Source organism: Monodelphis domestica, chromosome 2 (assembly GCF_027887165.1).
Source record: "Monodelphis domestica isolate mMonDom1 chromosome 2, mMonDom1.pri, whole genome shotgun sequence".
Taxonomy (NCBI): Eukaryota; Metazoa; Chordata; class Mammalia; order Didelphimorphia; family Didelphidae; genus Monodelphis; species Monodelphis domestica.
Window position 1 is genome coordinate 74,770,589 of NC_077228.1, and position 12,681 is coordinate 74,783,269.

Here is a 12,681-nt window from a genome sequence, read left to right on the forward strand (position 1 = left end):
CATTGCCCCTGGTTCTGGCTCCTGAGGCCAGTAGAATTCCATTCACTGTTTGCTATACTATGCCCAGTCCTGTGGAGACAAACACGAAAATGAATTAAGTTCCCTCTTTTGGGGACTATGTCAATTACATTTATTTCTCCAAGCATTTTTAAGTACTTTACATGCCAGGCATTGTGCTAGGTGCTAATGATCCAAAGACAATTGCTTTCCAAACTATTTCTATTCTCCAGGTGCTTACATCCTGCAGTGCAAATCTAGGCTCCCTTCCACATGGCAATTCAAAGAGGAAGGTATTATGGAGAACAGAGACACAGAGAACCCAGGGGTTCCTAGGCAGCACAAAAGGTACACCTGGGACCAGGAAAGGCTTGACGGGGTCCTGGGGATAGATCTTAGCATTGCTTTCTAGAGAACTAACACTGGCTAAGGGAAGAAGGCTGAAGAGGGAACAGGTGACTAGCCCCAAGACAGTTTGGGGAAGGCAGCTCAGGAAAGGAGAATCCAAAGGAACCCGATTCTAGAACCTCTATATTCGTTATGGAGTGGAGTACCTGGTGGCATTGATGGAGCTGTTAAAGTCCCCTCTGCCCTGGCTATGCTGCTCCCTGAGTCAAATGAAGGTGACCAAGTTGTTCCAAGCTGAGCTGGGGGAATAAGAATAGAGATTTTTGTGTGTGTGCCAACCACTAGAAAACCATGCCTTGGGTCAGAGGTTCTTAGCTTTGTATGTGTCATGGACTCCTTAGGCCCTTCTCAGAATGCTGCTTTTAAATGCATAAAATAATACATATAAGATTAGAAAAGAAACTAAATAAAATACTATACAATCACCAAAATGTTTTGTTTTGTTTTTTTAATGAAAGGGCAGAGATCCCAGGTTAAGAAATCCTGCTCTCCCAGATGGTTTCAGAAAAACCTGGGAAAACTTATATGAACTGATGCAAAGTGAAGTGAACAAAACCAGGAGAATGTTGCGCACAGTAACAGTAACATTTTAACAATGATCAACTGTAGAAAACTTAGCTACTGTGATCAATGCAGTAATCCAGAAAAATTCCAAGGGATTTGTGATGGAAAATGCTAACTTCCTTCAGAGAGAGAAGTGAGGAACTCTGAATGCAGACTGAAGCATAGTTTTTTCACTTTCTTTTTCTTGTTTTTCTTGTCTGTTTTCTTTTGCAACCTGGCTAATATGGAAATATGTTCTGTATGACTTCACATGGATAATCGATCCATCCTTGCCTTCTCAAGGGGTAGGAGAGGGGCAAGAGGGAAGGAGAGAATTTGGAACTTGTTTTTTAAATGAATGTTAAAAAAGTTCAATGTAATTGAGAAATATTTAATAATTTCAAAAATGTTTAAACTCTTACCTTCCCATCTTAGAATCAATACTATGTATTGGTTCAAAGAGAGGAGAGTAGCAAAGACTGGGCAACTGGAGTTAAGTGACACACTGCTGGAAAGTGTCTGAGATACATTTTTAAGATATATTTTTAAAGGATAGAAAGAAAGAAAAATCCTGCTCTAGTGAAAGACATCACAGTATTAAAGAGAGCTAGACCTAGAATTGGTTTTGTTGTTGCTTCAGTCATTTCAGTTGGGTCTGACTCTCTGTGATCCTATTTGGGATTTTCCTGGCATTATCTGGAGTGGTTTGTCATTTCCTTCTCTAGCTCATTTTATAGATGAAGAACTGAGGCAAACAGTTAAGTGACTTGCCTAGGGTCACATAGCTTAGTGTTTGAGACCAGATTTTAAGTCAGAAAAATGACCTATATAACATTCTTATATAAGCTTACTTCTGTGATTCTCTACCTACAGTCAATAACATTGACTGATCATGTTGGCTTTGGCCTCACTCCTTCTTTGGACTCCAGGGAAGGTCTTCTGAGATCTCAGGAGGGGCTTTTACCACCAACCCAGAAGCAAAAGTCAGTCTATGAGAGACAAAGCACCAGGTAAATGAAGGAGGAAACAGAGGTCTCTACCTGGTGTAAGAGGAGTCGAAACTTCATGGCTTTGTGGGAACCGGCTGGAAGTGGTCACAAGATTTTCCATGGGGTCCAGATGGCCATTGGTAAGATCTGTATTAAAAAGAATGGGCAGAGCTATAAGCCTGTACCTTGGAGAGGTCCTGATGCTCTTAATTTATCCACAACATAGCTGTGACATACCAGGCCTGGCAGTGATAGAAAGGCTTTCTCTAATCTGGAGCTTGGGTTTAAGAATGTTCCAAAAAGGTCAATAAACTCAGTTCTGAGCCAATCTCTGAACATGCTTTGTGTGTTTCTGCCTCGCCATCCTTGATCCCTCCTCTTGGTCTGGCTCTCCTTGGTCCCCCTCTCACATTCACCTGAATTATAATTATCCAAATACATGTAACACTCCACCATTGGGCACCTACTTGCCCACGCCCCAACCATGAAAATTGAAGCTTCACAAAGATGAGGATAGTGCCACTTTTTCATCTGGGACTTCCCAGCACCTTGTACAAAGACTAGTCTGTGGCTGGATTTGGTGGGGGTTATCTGTTGTCATTTTGGGGGTTTTTTGTGTATAGAGAGAAAGAATGTTATTAGTGTGAGGAATTCCCAGTGTGAAAATCCCTTCATTGATGCAGATACATATAGAAGTAATTAATAAACTTTGAGAAGAGAATGAATGAGTAAATGAATAACAGCTAACATTTATTATATAGCACTTAATATTTACCAGACACTATGCTTAGCACTTGATAATTATTATCTCATTCGAACCTTATAAAAACCCTAGAAGGTAGGTGTTATTTTTACTCCCATTTTATAGTTAAGGAAACTGAGGCAAACCATGGTTAAGTTACTTGCCCAGAGTCACACAGCTAATAAGTATCTGAGACTGGAATTGAACTCAAGTCTTTCTGACTCTGGGCTTGGCATTTTATCCTCTGATGAATAAGAGATTACCCTCCTCTTTATTTCTAATTGCCAGGTCTTACTAATCCTTCAAGGTCAAGCTAAACGGGCATGGATCTCCCTATCAGAAACAATCTCCCTTTCCTTTGAACTACCAAGATACATCACATCTCTTGTATGGTATTGACTGAAGCCTACCTTGGAGTCTAGTAACTTGTGTGCAGGTCATATGCATTATTCATTCAACATGTATTTGTAAAATACCTACTATGTGCAAGGCATGGCTTAAATGCAAGAGGTAGGAGGTGAATGCCAGTTTCAATAGGAGACAGTCCCCATTCTAATGGAACTTATAGCCTAGCAGAGGAATCAGAAAACTAACAGAAGAAACTTTATGTCTCCCCCCTTAAGACTGTTTTGATTCACTGCGACAAGGACCAAGTCTATTCACCTCTTGCAATTAGCAATTGATAAATGTTTATTGACCAGCTGTCACCAATGGGGAAGGCAAGGCAGACTAACTAGTCAGACATCCTAAGGGAAAGACAGTTGGCAATATATAGAAGGGAATCCAAACCACCATCAGCCAGAGACTTCATCAATAAGCACTTATTGCGTCACATAACCACCATCTTTTGAGACCCTGATTAGAGACAGCCTAGAGCCCCGAGCCCTTTTTCTATTAGGATTGAAGAGAGGATCTAAAGAACTTCAAATCAGGTGGGACATATGGGTCAGAGTTTAAATCAGGCAGACTTTCCTAATGTCTCAGCCCTGGTACTCTGATTTTTGGTAAATGAGATCAGGAGTTGGGGATGGGATACCTTCTTGGTCAGTCTTCAGAGAGATCTCTTCTCATCCTAAAAATGCTAACATGAGGAAATTCTTCCTTAAGTCTTCTCCACATCCTTCTTGATGCAATGCATTTCAGTTGGACAGTGGCTAAATGAATTATGGTATGTGAATGCAGTGGAGCATTCTTGTGATATAAGAAACAGTGAGACAGCTTCAAGAATCCTGGGAAGACTTACCCGAACTGATGCAGATTAAAGTGAGCAAACCCAGCAGAACAATATATACAGAAAGAGACTATTGTGAAGATAAACAATTTTGAAAGACTTGAGAAATTTAATTCATGCAATGAACGGCCATTATTCTGGAGGTCCAGTGCTACCTACATCCTGACTGATTGGTAATGAACTCATTATGCAGAATGAAACATAGACATTTTTGTTATAAGGTTTTTCCTTTTTTCTATTGGAAGAGATGAGGGAGACAAAAATACATGCTCACTAATTGAAAATAAAAGTTAAAGAAAAACAAATAAACATTCTGGTACTAACATTAGGGATTAAGGGGTCAAAGGGCAGATTAACCCTTACCATAGAAGCAGATGAAGGGTTTCAAAGCATCGCAGACTGCAGAAGTAATTCGAGGTACAAAATTTTCCTGTCTGCTGAGTGAAGCACACAATTTACTTGAAAACATGGGCACCAACAGCCATTCAGGAATTTTAGAACCAAAGTCACTGGACCACTTCAAAGACTGACTGTTCACATCAAAGATGAGGCCAATCCATGCTTCAGCTTCACTGGTGATGGGTTTCAGTAATGCGCCCTCGGTGACACTTTGCAGATTGGCGAGGTCTGTATAGTATGTTTGGCAGTATTGATGGGCAGCAGTCCAGGTCTTCAACTCCTCAGAAATCCTTATAAAGAGCTGATTACCAATCTGGACCTCATCTGGGAAGAGGGGAACACATAAGTCATCAGTCCTACCCTTTGTGCTGCCTTGGTGCCCCTTCCCCTAAGTAGTCATCCTTGGAGATGCTGTCAGTCCAGGAAGACTCTTAGGTCCCTAAATATCTCCCTATACTTTCCTCCCCTCCCTCATAGGGAAAATCTTTTGTAGTGTGAGCTGGCTGGAATCTGTTGAGCCCATGGAATCAAAGATTCAGAACCAAAAGAGAACTCGGAGACCTCTTTTTTTTATTTGCAAGAAAACGGAGGCTCTGGGCATTTAAGTAACTTACTGAAGGTCTCATAACTGGCATTAAGACAGATTTGAACTCAGGTCTCTCTGACTCCAAATTAGTCTAATATCCTATCCATTATAGCAACTGCTTCTAGAGTTGAATCTAAAGTATGAGACTGTCCTGGATCCTTCTAAGGTAGTCTTCCTGAAAGTGAAGGGGAAACTGAGACATCTGGAACCCAATGTTGCCAGGAAAACCCACCCACCAGTGTACTGACCACCTCTACTTTAATACCAGACATTCTATAAGTGTCCACCTCTTTCCCACTTGGTGGCTTAAGGTCCTCTCCAATGAGTTTTAAATCCAAGTATGGCCCTGGTTTTGATGCTTTTGCTGACGTCTAGCCCTTACCTATAGTAGGAAGCTCAGGATGGAGACAAGAATAATGGAGCACATTAAGTGATGTTGTGGAATTCAGGGTATCATAGCTAGAAGGAGCTAAAGAAATCATCGAATGCAGGGACTTTTAACTGGTTTTTATAATATATTGATGTCTATATTTCTTTTTTTTAAACCCTTACCTTTCATCTTAGGATCAATACTGTATATTGGTTCCAAGGCAGAAGAGTGGCAAGGGCTAGGCAATGGGGGTTAAGTGATTTGTCATGGGTCACACAACTATGAAGTATTTGGGGTCAGATTTGAATCCAGGCCCTCCTGTCTCTCAAGCCACTGAATCACCTAGCTGCCCCAATAACTGTATTTGAATACCACGATTCCCTAGAGGAAACGAGGTCATATAATAAAGAGTGTGCTGGACCAGAGTTAGGAAGACTCGGGTTCAAATCCAGAATTGGATATTTACTAGCTATGTAATCCTGGTCAAGACACGTCACCCCTGTTTGCCTCAATTTCCTCAACTGTAAAACAAGAATAATAATAGCACCTACTTCTCAGATTTGCTGTGAGGACCAAATGAAGTATTTGTAAAGCATTTACCACAGTGTGTCACAGGATAGACAATAAATGCTTGTTTCCTTCCTTCTCTTGTAATCCTAAGTATCTTATTTTATGCACTCAAAAACTTTATTCTGAGAAGGGATCCATGTTCTTCGCCAGACTGCCACAAGTTTCCATGACATAAGCAAGAACCCTTGATTCTAGTCCACAGGTTTACAGAAGAGGAGACTGGAACCCAAAGGGGAAAAATTATTTTTTCCCAGGGTTGAGGAGGGAGGGAGAGTCAGGATCTGCACCCAGGATCTCTCACTGCAAATCCATCCCATTTCTTTCCAGGCTCACAGCTGTAGCTGTCCATGGTAGTCATGCCTTGGACGCCTCCAGATGACACCCTCAGCTGTTCTCCAAAACCAATCTTTCCATTGCTGTTGACTCTTCCTGGCCTACATCTATGCCAAGTGAAGGTGAGGAGGGAAGGGTAGATCACAGTCACAGATAACCCAGACAGAGGGTACTTGGAGCGTTCAGAAGGACACAGAACCTAGATGGACTACGTCACTTTCCCATCTCACAAAGCTCCTACTGGAGCCAAGATTCCAGTCCAAGCACCCAGAGTGTAAGTTCTGGGGTTTTTCTTCTTTGCTAAATGTTCTGAATCTGGGGTTCATGGACTTCCAAAGGATCAGGTTGCAGGGAACCAATGAACTTGACCTTTTTTTTTTTAATCCTTACCTTCTGTCTTAGCATCAGTACTAAGAGAGTAGGCAATCAGGGTTAAGTGACTTGCCCAGGGTCACACAGCAAGGAAGCATCTGAGGAAATGGAAACTTAATATTTGTAACTCTGCTTTATAATGTCCTTTGAAATATTGCGTGTTTTATTTTATGCATTTAAAAGCACGTTTCTGAAAAGGGGTCCGGAGGTTTCACCAGATCCAGGACACAAAAAAGGCTAAGAACCCCTGGCTCTGTCTATGCCAAGCTGTGGCTACAAAGCAGAAACAGATCTGGGCCAAATTGTTACTGAGTGAAATAAGGTCAGTCCTAATTTAAACCAAATCCTCTTTGGGGATTGTCAAGGACAGGTTGGTTATTTCCCATGAATCCATCCCTTTGTGGCAGAACCAGCAGTGAGAGGAAGCTTCTGATTTCCTAGGGCTGACTTACACAGCTGGGCGGTCTATTAGCCATAGGGACTCGGGGTGTAGTAACCACAGGGCGTCAGGGGCAGGGACAAAAGGTAGAAGATATTGTTAAGAGAACCCAGGGTCCCCTCTATGGGTCTCAACTGATGAGACGCCTAGCTGGAGAGCCGACTGGCCTCTGCATGAGCTGGGAGACATACAGACATGTCCATCCCAAACCCAGACATACCTGGTTTGCTTGGATCATCCTGAGAAAACCGAGGCTGAAACAGACTAAGTAATTGTCCCAGAATCACAAAGCCAATGAGTGATGAAGCCAGGATTTTGGAGCCCAGCATCCTGACCTCTTCTGAACTGAAGCCAGCTGTGGCGTGCCTGGTCAGACATGGCAAATGCCGCTTGTGAGATGGCACAGCTGTGCCCCGGGGCAGACACACTAAGAGGCACATCTTCACATCGAGATGTGGTGAGGCTAGCCGGATCTGCTCTTCCGGTGGGAGGAAGGATGTCCCTGTTAGCCCTTCCAGGGGAATGTTGGCATGTGCACATTTGAACAGGCAAAGTATGAAAAACAGGCAGCGTCCACCCTGGCTTTGCTGTTGACTTCAGTGACTGGACAGAAAGCAAACATCCCTACTGATGTGACCTGCAGTTACAGTAATGTGATCCAATAACCATCAGGACCGAAGTTGGCTCAAAGGAGACAGAAGAAAAGGCTTGTCCCTCTGGTCTCTGCAGAGGTGGGGATTGTGGGTGCAGAACATTGCACACATTGTCAGTCTTGATCGGTGATGGCTGGTTTTGCCAGGTGGCTTTTCCCCCTCTCTTTCCCTTTTCATTCTTTCTTATATTGGATAAGGAAGGGATATATTGGAGATGGTATGGGGACTGCGGCAGTTAGTCAAAATGAATAGAGCACTGGGCATAGAGTCCTGAGTTCAAATCCATCCTCAGACATACTTTGCCTCAGTTTCCTTAATTGTAAAATAATAATACTATTTATTAAATACCCTGTATGTTGCTGGCTCTGTAGTGAAGTGGATAGAACAGGACCTGGAGTCAGGAAGACTTGTCTTTCTGAGTTCAAATCCATCCCCAGACACTTACTATGTGACCCTGGACAAGTCACTTAGTTCTGTTTGCCTTAGTTTCCTCAACTGTAAAATAATAATAATATTTATTAAGTGCCCAATATGTGACTGGCTATGTAGTAAAATGGATAAAATAAGATCTAGAGTTAGGAAGACTCATCAAATCCAACCTCAGATAATTCTTAGCTGTGTGACCCAGGGCAAGTCACTTAACCCATTGCTAAGTCCTTGCCTTAGAGTTGTTCATAAAGGAGAAAGTGAGGGTTTTTTAAAAAATTCTCTTTATATATAAGTTGCTATCATTAGGCTGCTAGTCCCTTGAAAATAGGCAATCCTTTGTCATCTCAGAGCCTTGCACCTAGTAGGTGCTTTTTATAAGCAAAATGAAATACACAAGGAGCAGAGTCTATGCATTATATTAATGAAATTCCCCATCAGTGAAAAGCAACTTGGTTTTTTTTGGGGGGGGAGGGTTATCCTCCTTGCCCTGGGATTCCCCAGAAAGCTGAACCACTGTTGCTTTGATGAGACAGAAGACTCCTCCAAAAAAGATTCTGTGGTTAAGCCCGTGGCTGGAATCTGGACAAAACCATCCATTTGGAGCCTCCGTAACAGAGGGGACTATGTCTCCAGGTTCCTATTTTAAAAGCCCAAGGAGGAAATTATAAAAATAAGCATCTAGTTGTCACTGATCCCTGAATGACTTGAAGTATCTCAAATTCAGCTCCCCAAGGCCTCGGTTTCCTAATCTGTAAAGTGAGGGGGTCCTTTTAAACTCCTATGGGTTGATGATTCCTGACACTGAGATTAGGAGATAATCTGGACTGTGTATAGTTTGAAACTTGAAACTTGAAATAAACCATTGTTTCAAGTGCATCATTTTGAGGACTGACTCTGTGGGTATGGGATGAAGTTGGCAAGGAGAAGACAAGGGACTAGAAAAAAATTGGCTGAAGTGGAGATGGAAAATCTCCAAAGACAAATTTCATCTAGGGGACAATTTTTCTTCAGGCAAGTTCTATGCACCAAATGTGCTTCTCCATCCCCAAACCTCCATCTTTGCTCCAGGTGACTGATGTAAAGGATATGGGGCAGCAGATAGTGTCTCTTTGCCAACACATCTCTGTAACCCGCATCCCTTGTTGCTAGCCCAAAAGTAAAGCTCACACATGTTCAGTCTAAGGTTTCCTATTCACTTTCCCTTAGGACTCAAATGGTTCTTGCCTCTGTTCTTTCCTCCCAAGAATCCCTAGCACAGCCACACAAAGCCCTGCTTCTTTAAAGCTCCCAACATCAACCAGAGCCCCATCAAACTAAGAAGAGAGAAAGATTATACCTGGCTTGAGTGGGTCACTGAAAGGAGATTTTGTGGTACCGAGATGTCCAATGGCAGGATCTATGAAGAAGTAAGAAGAGCTAGAGATTATTGGAAGAAAGACCAGACTGGCCAGTGGGCTATCACGAACATCTGTGTAACTGGAGAAAGTGAGATAGTTATGGAAATATAGTTCATTCGTGGACACCACCAAATCCATGGGTAGAACTCTGCCCACACTGTAGACCCTAACCCTACCTAGAGGTAAACTTCATTATACTATGAACTGTCAAGGGCTCCAAAAGCCATAGCTTGAAAGGCAGAGACACATGAACTGAATCTACTCTGAGCAGGGCTTTAAGATCTGCAGAAGTGACCCATGTTCCCATTTGAAGCAAGAGGTACAAGGTTGGAATGAACACCTCAACTGACCCACAGATAGAGAGAAATTGGCCCTGCTTCTTTGACCAGAAATGTCTAGACCATGCTGATTTAGCTCATGTCCAGTTTAAGAATTTTTTGCCCCAGAGGAAGGTGAGAGAGCATTGTCTAAAAACCATCTACCAGGGTGAAGGAGCAGGAGAAACTGGCCCGGATAAGCCTGGGTCCCATTCATTCACAAACAGCCATTTTTCTAGCTCTCTACTGCTGCTCAGTTATGGAAGGAAACACCTTCCCCTAAAGTAGAAATCCCTTACTGTCCCTGTCCCATGGATGATGGGAAGCCCTTTCTCTTTGGGGGGATTTAATTCTGCTTTTTCTACATTTCCCATTAAGATGGAAATCCCTCGTAAGGCCTTCTTCTCACCATTTATCTCCTCACTCTGTTTCTTTCTTCCTCCTCCCCCTTTTTTCTTCTGTCTTTTTCTCTCTCTCTCATCTTTTACTCTTTTCCCCCATATGAAGGGGAGGGACAAAGTAGAGCTTCATCAGGGTGGATGAAAAAGGAAGAACAAATCATTCAAGTTTCTTTTATTTTCAGCTCTGCTTACACTTATTTCCCAGTTGGGAAAAATAAGACATACTGGCTATAAGGAGGGGGTTTGAAGGAGTACCATGACTTAATCAAAAGACAGGTGAGCCTGGAATCAGTAAGGTTCAAATCCAACCTCTGACACTTACTGGTGTAATAGGAATTTAGCACATAGCCAGATCCTATACAATGAAGATGCTGACAAGAGAGACACCAATGTTTCAGAGAAGACAGTCTACATGGGACTGCCCCATAGATGGTAGCAGTCCTTTCCACTGCATACATGACTAGAATTGCCTATGACCATGATGGTGAACCTGTGGCAAGAGTGCCAAAAATGGCATGCAGAGATCTCTCTGTGGAGACATGTGCCATCACCTGCCAGAATTAGTTATCAGAAAGACAAAGGAACTCTGTGAAGCTGCTCTCTTCCCCCCCTTCACTGCACCTCCCCACCCCTCTTCCCAGTAGCCCAATGGGAACACTTCCTCTGGGAGGGGCTGGGCATGGCATGCAGTCTCTAAAAGGTTTGCTATCACTGGTCTATGACTTTAGCTCTTTCCCTTTCCTTCTCTCTTCTTTCTTCCTTTTTACCTCCATTCTTTCTCCCTTCCCACCCAGCCCTAGGAAGCCAGGGTCTTGGGACCCAACCCCAAAGGAATTTCTCTAGAATTCAAATTTGTATAGAAACTGAGTTAAGATGCAACCCTAAACCAACTCCTTTCCCCAGAACACTGAGTATCATAAGGATTATGCCCCCAGGTGCTGGGTAGAATGTGTGTTGTATATTTCTTCTTGCTATACCTTTGAAGTAAATATTCTTTTGTAAAAGCAAATCTGACTGTTAAGTGCTAAATGGAACTGGGGTGTTCAGTCCACCAAAATTGGAAGAACACAGTCTATAAAGGTTCAAGTCAATGGCAGAAATAAGAGCCCCCTGCCCCAATCTCCTACCAGTACTAGAAAACCCTGAAGGAAGTATGGAAATGGAGCATTTCTTGTCTTCAGGGAGTTGGGGCCAGTATAGTCAGATTTATGTAAGCTATATGACCCTTGGAAAGTCCGTTTACTTGACTGTGTGATCCTGGGCAAATCACTTAACTCTCTAATTGCTTACTCCTTACAACTCTTCTGTCTTAGAATTAATATTAAGTCCAAAGTAAGGGTTGGAAGGAAGGGAGGGAGGGAGGGAAGAAGGGAGGAAAGGGGAGAAAGGGGAGAGAGAGAAAGAAAGAGAGAAAGAGAAAGAAAGGAAAGAGAGAGGAAGAGAGAAAGGAAGGAAGAGAAAGAAAGGAAAGAGAAAGAAAAAAGAAATAGAAACAAAGAAAAAAGAGGAAGAGAGAAGGAAGAGAGGAAGGAAAGAGACAATTTGGAGCTTATAATTTCAGAAAATGTATGTTGAAAATTATTGTGCATAATTGGGAGAATAAAATATATATTTTAAAAAATTTTGAGTTCTCTTTTATCTTCACAACAATCCTGAAAGGTAATTGCTATTATCATTGTCATTTTGAAGATAAATAAAATGAGACAGAAAGAGGCTAAGTGTAAGGATCATGCAGCTATCAGGCCATATTTGAACTGACTCCAAGTCCATAGTTCTATCCACCATCCTACCACGCTAAGAAGAACCAGGACTTTTCTAACCTAAACTTTCCTTCCTCTTCTACCTCCTTCAATTTCTACCTCTCCACTCCCAGTCCCCCACTCACTCACTCCAAGCTTTATTCCCAAGTACCAGTTGCTGAGTGACAATAACCACTCACCATAGTAACAAATGAAGGAATGTTGGGTTGAGCAGTAAGCAGCATTTATAATTGAAAAGTTGTTCCTCCTCAGCAAAGCACAGAGCCCAGCCTTAAAGACAGGTATGCTACTAAGCCAAAGAGGACGAGTGAAAATCGAGCCACTGGACCAGCTGAGTGTGTCAGTTTTTACATCAAAGAAGAGTCCTATCCAAGCAGGATTGCTTGTTAGGATGAAGTAGAGGTCCTCAATACTCTCTCTGCCATGTAGGCTTTCCAGGTTGGCCAGGTCTGTGTGGTAGACCCTACAATACTTCAGGGCATCATCCCAGGTGAGCTCTTCTTCCACCCTTGTGAATATCTGACCATTCACTGTCACTTCATCTGCTGCTGTGAATGAGAAAGCAAATTAGTGGCAAGGCCTTGGTCCCCTTGAGTATCCCTCTCTGAGGTGGCCCTTATGGGGGATGCTGTTATCATAAGATCTGTACATGTCAAACCTCTAGGACCTTTCTTGGGATGGAGTTGGGAGTCAAGGGGGAGGTAAGAAGCATTAAATCAGATACCAGTAGTAGGCTCAAGCCTGT

The 12,681-nt window shown here is 42.6% G+C and overlaps 1 protein-coding gene across 6 annotated transcripts in view; it reads right to left on the reverse strand.

Annotated features, from left to right (window-relative positions):
- The window catches only part of CLEC20A (C-type lectin domain containing 20A), a 39,870-nt gene that overhangs the window by 7,695 nt on the left and 19,494 nt on the right, over positions 1–12,681 (reverse strand). For 4 of the 6 annotated variants that reach the window (XR_008915847.1, XM_056814135.1, XM_016429965.2 and 1 more), the window contains exons 4-8: positions 12,116–12,484; positions 9,398–9,457; positions 4,274–4,633; positions 1,989–2,084; positions 552–644 (exon numbers count right to left, since the gene is read on the reverse strand). Coding sequence is in view for 5 of the 6 variants with exons in the window: in XM_056814135.1 (XP_056670113.1) it covers positions 552–644; positions 1,989–2,084; positions 4,274–4,633; positions 9,398–9,457; positions 12,116–12,484 (978 nt within the window). In the remaining variant the exon portion in view is untranslated. The remainder of the gene's footprint in view (positions 1–551; positions 645–1,988; positions 2,085–4,273; positions 4,634–9,397; positions 9,458–12,115; positions 12,485–12,681) is intronic. The other 2 variants (XM_016429967.2, XM_016429968.2) reach the window with 1 other exon arrangement.